Here is a 10,011-nt window from a genome sequence, read left to right on the forward strand (position 1 = left end):
TAACACATGTTCCTACATCCGTTTTCAGGGGCTTTTTAAAAATATAGTATTTAGATCTGTAGCTTTAGTCACAAAAAACGTCATGGTCTATTTCAGACTTTTTTATACGGACCGGACTTTTTATCCCCCTGAACCCTACCCAATGCATTAAAAAAATTTACAAAAAATCCTTTAAATTTCTGTTCATCAAAAGAAAAAAATGTCACGGTGAGAGTGTCAGAAATGAGAGTGCTAGAGCAAACAAAAACTAGAGGGGGTGGGGGCGTCAAACGTCCCCCCCCCGAGCCTATTTAGATTAAAAAAAACAGTTCTCATTATATTCTCTTTTACCCTCAATCTAAAAAAAAATATTACTAAGAACTGTTAAATAAGTTTTAAAATGTTAAAATTCTAGTTTTTAAATCATGTTTTTACATGTTAAAATTCTAGTTTTTAAATCATGTTCATACATGTTAAAATTCTAGTTTTTAAATCATGTTCGTACATGTTAAATTCTAGTTTTTAAATCATGTTTTTACATGTTAAAATTCTAGTTTTTAATTCATGTTCGTACATGTTAAAATTCTAGTTTTTAAATCATGTTTATGCATGTTAAAATTCTAGTTTTTAAATCATGTTCATACATGTTAAAATTCTAGTTTTTTAATCATGTTCATTATAATGTACGTTAAATCATGTTCGTACATGTTAAAATTTTAGTTTTTAAATCATGTTCATACATGTTAAAATTCTAGTTTTTAAATCATGTTCATACATGTTAAAATTCTAGTTTTTAAATCATGTTCGTACATGTTAAAATTCTAGTTTTAAATCATGTTCATACATGTTAAAGTTCTAGTTTTTAAATCATGTTCATACATGTTAAAGTTCTAGTTTTTAAATCATGTTCATACATGTTAAAGTTCTAGTTTTTAAATCATGTTCATACATGTTAAAATTCTAGTTTTTAAATCATGTTCGTTCATGTTAAAATTCTAGTTTTTAAATCATGTTCATGCATGTTAAAATTACAATTATAATATGTGAAGGAAAAAAGATGGATATATTATCTAAACTTGAAACTCCAGAGTTTGTATTTCCTTCACGAACCATTGCTTCAGCAAACCTTTCTCCTAAAACAACACATTACTAATTTACATTCATATTCGATAAGAAAGATATTAGATTGACCAGCAGTGAACTAGGAAACCAAATCAATTCTTCTCATTTTCTCATCTCATCTTAATATGTGTTCGTTGGTTTCTGAAATTCTTTCACAATGTTAAGTTTTTCAAGTTTTGTTGTCTTGAAAATTGTTCTCCTTATCAAGCAGATTTCGGCCGGAGATTCCCTTTTCTTTACTTAAAGCACTAAAATTCAAAAATTCAATCTGTAAGATGAAAATATTGATAGAAACAACATTTTGATGTGGCTCGGATTTCATGAAGGATGTGGCTCGCCTTTCTCCCCATGATGAAACTACCTGGCAATATGACGAGCTGGATTTAAACCGGTTTTAGTCTGGTAAAGTACACATTTAATGATATAACTACCTGGCAATATGACGAGCTGGATTTAAACCGGTTTTAGTCTTGTAGCACTACACATTTAATGATATAATTACTTGTCAATATGACGAGCTGGATTTAAACCGGTTTTAGTCTGGTAAAGTACACATTTAATGATATAACTACCTGGCAATATGACGANTACACTTGCTATCACTACCTGGCAATATGACGAGCTGGATATACACCGGTTTTAGTCTGTTAGAAGTATGCAAATAATGATATAACTACCTGGCAATATGACGAACTGGATTTAAACCGGTTTTAATCCATGGTAGCAGTGCACATGTAATGATAAAATTACCTGGCAATATGACGAGCTGGATATAAACCGGTTTTAGTCTGGTAGCAGTACACATATAATCTCCTGCATCAGATTCACTTACGGAGTTCAATGTCCAGGTTCCTAGAAAATGAAAAATGAGACCAATCGTTATCAAAAATTAGATCAGAATAAAACAGTTTTTTATCCATTTTGCACTTTCTTGTGAAAGATGATACTTGGAAGAATGTGGCAATGTTGCAAGGATACCATAATACTAAATCTGATATAATATTTATTGGCTATAAAAGAAAACACTGTCAAAGGAAGTTTAGCTTTAACGGTTTATATCCCTGAGGTACAGAACCTACCTTGCGAGAACTAAAATCATTAATCAAAGTTAGAACCAATTTAGCAGACTGCAAAAATATCAAGATTTTAACACTGTTAACCACATGATGCAGTCTTAACCCGAAAAAGGAAGGGAGGTGGACGGGTTGGACTCTGGAGTAGTGCATTTTATTGTATTGCTTTTTTAGTCATTTTTATTTATTTATAAATTGTTTAAATGTTAAAATAATTGAAAAATAAATAAACAGACCTTTGTTTGAACCCATGTTGGAATTAGCTGAGAAATTCTCCTCTCCTTTGCCTCTGTAAAACCTAAATTTGGAAAATTAAATCAGCTAAAAGTTTTTTTAATCCAAATTTTTATGTCTCTTTACAGTGGGTCAGTACTCAGTATAGAGAGTCTACAACAACTACAACAATATATATTCTGTTTGCTTCGAAATTCTCAGTAATGTTTTTATCTATTCAATATCCGTCGAAAATAGCGTAAGAGTCGAGTAAAAGTGGGTTCAAAATATTTTTTGGACTTAAAGTTTTGTGGGGAGGGAGGGGTTATTTAAATTACAAACTTGGGTATTCAAAGTTTTCTTAAATTAATTCTAATAACGATCTGAAGGTGTTATGTATATAAATGGTAAAATATAAAGTTTACTTTAAAAAAAAAGAAACATTGAAGTGGACTTATCTATGGAAACAGAAAAAAATATTAAAAAATGCATATTTGATATTATTCCATGTACTGACCTAAACGGTCCTCATAAAAATGTACTTCATACACATTTTCAATTTTATACTATATGTATTATTTTATACTACTCAAATAGGTAATTTACATGTACCATTTATTGAATTTTTCATAAAGGCACATCACAAATTATAAATGCCTGAAATGAAAACATAAACTGCAAAAAACGTTAATGTTTGATTTTTCTCTTGCATAAGATAACAAATAGGTTTCATAAGATTAAACAAATTAATCACGTTCCAAAGAAAATATTCATCCATTGGAAAGATTCCTGTCATATGTTTCAATTTAGATTTTTTTTTAAGTCGAGATGTCCTAGGTCATTTTTCATAGGTCAAAGAAAACACTTGGATTTATTATCTAAAGGGGAAAGTAGATTCAATATAAAATAGATTTTAGATTGAAGAATGGCATGTCCGATTCACAATTGTGTTTGAAAACTTGACGTTTACAGAAAAACGAAGAACGAAGATATCTTTTGATTGCTGTTCTGATAAAAATGTAAAGGGTACCGTTGTGAATCCAGCCTACATCTTTTTAATTGGGGAGTCATTTGAAATCACACATACAGTCCATTTAATAACAACTATCTATAGAGTTAGGATTTGTTTTCAAATGTTCTGTGTTGACCTAGGAAATACTGAAATATTGTCAGTAGGGTAGCTATTTCTTACAACACATTTTTCTTGACAAATATCAATAAACTAAACAAATTATGGAAAAGTAATTTTAAGCAAAAAAGGGGATGGATAGAAATTTCTAGATTATATATTATTTAGAATTAGATTTACAATTTAAGAGAGAGTTAAACTAAAAGAAAAACAAATCAAGAATGTTCCTATTTAATCAATTTCTATTTATATAGTTTTATAAATATTTTCCGTAAATTGGATTGTCCCATATTTTTGCTTTATAAAAAACAAACAGTTGTTTAAGAATCAAATAGAAAATATCTATAAATTCTACAGATTTGAAAATGGATGATAAAGATCCCTTAAAATATGTAAGGCAGCATGTTATAATTACCATTGAATAGTCCAGTGTGATGTTGCTGTACTCTGTACATAACATTTCAACTGTACTGTACTGCCGGCTTTAGCATACACCTCTTTCTCTCCTGCTATACGCAGTTCAGGTACTGAAAATAAAACGGAATTAATATCGTCTTCCATGTCAAGCAAGAAATCCACAAACAAGATTAAGGAAATCCTCCAACCAGTAGATCAGGATTCTGTAACTAGAGCAGACCTACTGGTTGATCCTCTCTTCTTAAAGAAACTCATTTTTACCACAAACTAAATTTTTGAATTTTATATCTCTGCAACCGGAGTAAACCATTGATATTTTAAACGGAGATTATTGATCCAACAGAATTCATGGTTTAAAATATCATAGGTTTATGACATTGAGTTTTAAAGATAAGGGGATAAGAAAATTTGAGTTTGTTGCAAAACTCGGTTCCTTTAAGATTTCTACCCAAATGTGTTTGTTCAGAAAAAAAAACTGTTAAAAAAAGTTATTTTCATATATTTCATTCTTTGAGTTGCTTACCACCCTTAGAAGAGAACGGACCTCTCTTATAGCGGTCCGGCTTTACAGTTTGGTGCATTTAGTTGCAAATCTCGTATCCTGTAGAGGAGTAAGGAATGTACAATGAAAGAATAAAACAAGACTTCATAGTCAGCCTGGTGCAGCTGAAAGATGGAGTTTAACCCCCTGATGGGTATACAAGCCATGCACAATGATACCGGTTTTTTACTCGACCAGCTGTGAGGACTGGACTGCTGAGAAGATTCCTCTCAATGGGGCTTTAAGGCTTACACCTCTCCATTTTGCATAAAGGGTGCAGTTATGGGCTTCCTTGAAATTCCACTTAAGTCAGAAAGACTATAACACGATGGACAACAGGAAGCAATCCCTTTTTCCTACAAAATCTTTATCTCTTTCATACCTGCTCCACAACTCTATGTCAAAAGATATATTTGGAGAGGCCTCAAAGTGTTGAAACAAGAAGCAAAAAAATAAAATTGAACAGGAAAAATTGGTAGGGAAATCTCTTGATATTAGAGATGGGGGCTTGGAAGACGTTTCCACCCCCCCCCCCCCCCNCAAGATCCTCAGCTAGTTCAATTAAATACAGGGTTCAGAAAACAAGATCCTCAGTTAGTTCAATTAAATACAGGGTTCAGAAAAAAAGCAAGATCCTCAGCTAGTTTAATTAAATACAGGGTTCAGAACAGAAAACAAGATCCTCAGCTAGTTCAATTAAATACAGGGTTCAGAAAACAAGATCCTCAGCTAGTTCAATTAAATACAGGGTTCAGAAAAGAAAGCAAGATCCTCAGCTAGTTAAATTAAATACAGGGTTCAAAAAAAATACAAGGTCCTTTAAAAATAGTTCTCCAAAATAATCTTTTCTTTTTATTTTCAAAATTAGCCGAAATATGATGGAAAGATGTACGAACAAGAAGAAAATGAAGAACAATTGAAATATAGAAATCTCGAAATATCTCCATATAAATATTTAAAAATATTGTAAAATTTAATTACAAAAAATTATTAAAGTTGAATATATTTCATTCTTCTGTTGAAACAAATTGACTTTTGTTTTCAAATAAAGTGTGCTAAGTCTTGGAGTTGATAATAACCAAAGTAATATAGATTTTTGCTCGACGGGAAACTACATAAACCTTCCATACTAGCTGTTAAAAACAAATAAGCTAGATTTTAGCAATAAGAAGTTGGGTTGGTACATTTCATACAATATTTTATACTTTATAGATAGGGAAGTGAGGCAATAACTTACTGCAGGCACAACCAGGGGCGCAACTGTGAAATTTTAAAGGGGGGCATAGAATTTTTAATGGGATGTTTTAGAGTGAAATTAAAGTTTGAAAATTATAAAAAGTATAGTTAATTATAAGAAGTTACTCAAAATTACAAGGTCATAAACATTTAAGTTTATTTTCATTGTACAGAATTCATAATTATGTTACACTTGCTATCATAGAATAATAAAATAAATCAACAATAGTCTGCTCCCCCCCCCCCTCTTAATGAAAAAAAAATATTTTCTAAACGGCAAAGTACGTATGATTAGCGTTCAATAATCAATAAATTCTAAAAATTTTATTTTCTGAATAGTTTTCCGGAAATTCTGTAATGAAATTTAAGTTTAGATAATGATTTTAATACCTTTAACATGTAGGTAAACCAACTTGCTCAGTTTAGGGCTGTCACTGATCTGGCATTCATACACTCCAGAGTCCTGTAGCTCAGCTTGTCTAGGATATATATATAGATCTAGATCTAGGTATAGGTCTAGATCTAGGTATAGGTCTAGATCTAGGTATAGGTCTAGATCTAGGTATAGGTCTAGATCTAGGTATAGGTCTAGATCTAGGTATAGGTCTAGATCTAGGTATAGGTCTAGATCTAGGTATAGGTCTAGATCTAGGTATAGGTCTAGATCTAGGTATAGGTCTAGATCTAGGTATAGGTCTAGATCTAGATATAGGTCTAGATCTAGATATAGGTCTAGAACTAGGTATATGTCTAAATCTAGGTATAGGTCTAGATCTAGGTATAGGTCTAAATCTAGATATAGGTCTAGATCTAGGTATAGATCTAGATCTAGGTATATATCTAGATCTAGGTATAGATCTAGATCTAGGTATAGATCTTGATCTAGATATAGGTCTAGATCTTGTCCACATGTTTGTTCAGAAACATAAAACTAGGATGTCTCAAAAAACGGGGAATAAGGCCTCAGAGATCAATTTTAAAATCTACGTACAATTTCGTAAAAAATAAAGAAAATCTCCATTTGCACAATTTTCTACAGACTTGTTTGTAATCGGATTTTCAAGATTGAGACCATTTTTAATATCTAAGTAAACTTTTCGATTCAATGAGCCCAATTGTAGGTTTGTAGACCAAAAAATAGCAATTGAATAGGTTCCTAAAGTGTTCAGCTAGTAAAAAGTAAAAGATAAACTCCGTTTTCGCATTTCTTATTTTGCGAACATTTCGCATTTTTCACGAAACAGATTAAAGCAAAATTTCAAGAAAAAAAAAGAAAAATTTTGATTACCCTTTTCGCTGGAACCCAAGGTATAGGGGTCAATAAAATTGTTCTTTATAGATCTTTAAGCCAAAAATTGTACGTAGATTTTAAAATTAATGGTCTCACTATTGAAAATCTGATTACAAAAATCTGTAGACCCTTTTTCCTCGTTTTTTTAGACACCCTGTATGTATCTATGAATTAATATCTGAAAATTAAAAAAATTATGAAAAAGTTTTTGTTTGTGTTTCAAGATATTTGTTAATGTTATTTTAAGAAGTAAAATTTTAGCTTGCTTGTATTTCTAATTTATGGATCTTTTAGATTTATTTTCCTTGTAAATCTTGGAAAAGAGAACATAACAGTGTGCACACAAGTACATATATGCAACTTTCATTTAAATGTTTTCATTTTTTATGTAATTACTGTTTACTTTATGTACTTTTAGTACCTTCTTGGTCAATTTCATTATAAACGTGCTTAGGGTTTCCAGCGTAAAGGGTAAATTGTTTCGCAAAAAATTATTGCATTTTTTGCATTTCGTTCGCTCGATAAAAATGCGAAAATGTTCGTTTTTTCGAGAAATTTGGCTTTTATCTGTTTCGCGAGAATTCAATAAGCTTTTTTGCGCAATTAATTGTTGCAGCTACAATACTTATGGTTTTCTCGAAATTTTGCATTGTTTTCGCATTTTTTTCGCTTAATTCATTTTTGCGTAAAAATATGAAATTTCGCATTTTTTGCATTTTTTGTTCGCTGGAAACCCTACTTCCATAAAATAATCATTGTTTTATAATGTTAATTTAGCTATATATAATAGCACGGTGCTAAAGGCACAAGGGTTCGCAGATTTTCTCCAAAGATTTAGAATATTTTTTGAAAATTTGTTTCAATCGTAATAAAATAAAAAGTAAATGAAGTTATATTTAGAAATAAATAAGACTTCTGTTAAAAAATCACCAAAATATAAGTGTTATAAATAGTTATTTAAGTTTGGACTTAATAATAAATATTAACGAGAAAAGTTCCAAACTCAGTTCCTTGTTACCTAATAATAAGATTCCACGTGTCCATGGTTGAGTGTACATCTACAGTTATCCGACTTTCAGAAGAGAAGACGAACTTTCCGACTGAGAGAATTGCGGCATCCCGCTTACGGATCCAAGAAACCTTGAAATAATATCATTCAACTTATATGCGGCAAATACAGAATGAAAATTTCATAATTTAGCACTTTCAAGATAGAAAAACGATTGTATCTTTTATGTAGTTGCTCTTAAAAGAATTAGAGGATATAGTTGAAATCGTTTGGAAGGGATAGCGGGTTTCCAGAACCAGGATTGAGCCTAACACATTTTTTTATACTTTGGGAACTTTTTTAGATTAATTACTCTAATACGGTGATTAATTATTCATTGAACCAGGGGGAAAGGTAATAAATTGTTTTTGCATGAAAGTTTTGCATTAATTACAGAATATAGAAAATAGTACAAAGGTTGAAACTTTTGGCAGAGCGAGCATCACATTAGTTCAAAAGTTGCATATTCCGAACCGTATAAGAATGCCGGTCTTGTTTTTGCCGTACCAACCCGTCTAGTTTACCCAGTATTTGGTAGATCCAGCGTGTTTTATGCAACAGAATTAGGTAGGCTCAACTATAGTGAACACTAATCTACACTAATCTGTAACATCCAATGGATATCTAAGACGGAAACTTTTAAATTAAAGTGTTTACTGTTAAATCCGAGTAAAACAGCAGAATTGTATTTTTGCGATTTCTCATCAGTTGACAATATATAGATTTTTCTGGTTTCTGATTGGTTTACAGTTTATAGATTTTTCTGGTTTCTGATTGGTTGACAGTTTATAGATTTTTCTGGTTTCTGATTGGTTGACAGTTTATAGATTTTTCTGGTTTCTGATTGGTTGACAGTTTATAGATTTTTCTGGGTTCTGATTGGTTGACAGTATATAGATTTTTCTGGTTTCTGATTGGTTGACAGTATATAGATTTTTGTGGTTTCTGATTGGTTGAAAGTATATAGATTTTTGTGGTTTCTGATTGGTTGACTTTAAGGTATGTTGAAAGAAATCAACTTAATCCATCAAAACTCCAAAGCAGTTTCTGAAGAAAGGAGTTCCGACCTCTGTTTAAATATATATATATATATACACTAGGCTCTTAGGGAGCTTCGCACCCATCTTCAATTGTGAAATTTTTTTTATTTGTGTACATTGTAAACCAAAACCAAAAAACAAAAAAAGTTTGCGGATTTTATAAATAAATTTCATGGATTTAAACAATTTTTAAAAATTTAACGAAAATCGAACTTTGATGGAGGCAATTTTTTTAAAAAATTTTTCCTCCTAAATGTTCCCTGGGGTCGTGTGGGGTCCCACTAAAAGTTTGGGCCCGATCGGTTCCACTGTTTTGACGTTTTATTGGCTACAAACAAACAAACGCGAAGACAAGCAAAATTTATGAAGATTATTTATATATGGCACCTGTTTGGAACCAACTTGTCTAACAGTGCAAGGAACAATTCCATCTCTTCCAATCTAAAACAAGAAATGTAAAAGATTAAAAAAAATCCCTATATTTCTGCAACCCAGAGTCGTATAGCTGAGATATTTCAAACTTTGAATTCGTAAAATTAAATAACTAAAGATTGCAATATCAAAGGTTTATCATCATCCATATGCAAAGATATTTGGATTAGAAAATTTGAGTTTGTAGCAATGTCTTTATTCCATTAATACACAATTACAAATAACGGATCTACTGGACAACTTCGTAATTTGTCTAATCCAGGCGTAAATGGAATTTTATACGAATTGATCCAAATATATCTGTTTGATCAAATAAAATTGAAGTTCCCGGTTTTGAAAGGGATAAACCACAACATAACCATGGTGTTTTGGCATAAAAAGTCATTTCATAGAAAGACATTTGTTACGCGAGCCATGCTGCGTATAGAAAGTCTGTTTGTCGCCCCTGCGTATTTCTGAGTTTCTCCTGAAGATCTGGACGAAATGTATT

The 10,011-nt window shown here is 31.2% G+C and overlaps 1 protein-coding gene across 1 annotated transcript; it reads right to left on the reverse strand.

The window, feature by feature from the left end:
* Positions 1-965: 965 nt before the first annotated feature.
* LOC111705673 (zwei Ig domain protein zig-8) lies at positions 966-9,530 on the reverse strand (the record flags this gene model as incomplete). The annotated part of the gene is given in 7 exon segments (XM_023478304.1): positions 966-1,112; positions 1,852-1,953; positions 2,411-2,472; positions 3,932-4,043; positions 6,101-6,189; positions 8,020-8,141; positions 9,477-9,530. Coding segments are annotated over 7 exon segments (672 nt in total), but the record flags the coding sequence as incomplete, so codon positions are not given.
* Positions 9,531-10,011: the final 481 nt, after the last annotated feature.

Source organism: Eurytemora carolleeae, unplaced genomic scaffold (genome assembly GCF_000591075.1).
Source record: "Eurytemora carolleeae unplaced genomic scaffold, Eaff_2.0 scaffold157, whole genome shotgun sequence".
Lineage (NCBI taxonomy): Eukaryota > Metazoa > Arthropoda > Copepoda > Calanoida > Temoridae > Eurytemora > Eurytemora carolleeae.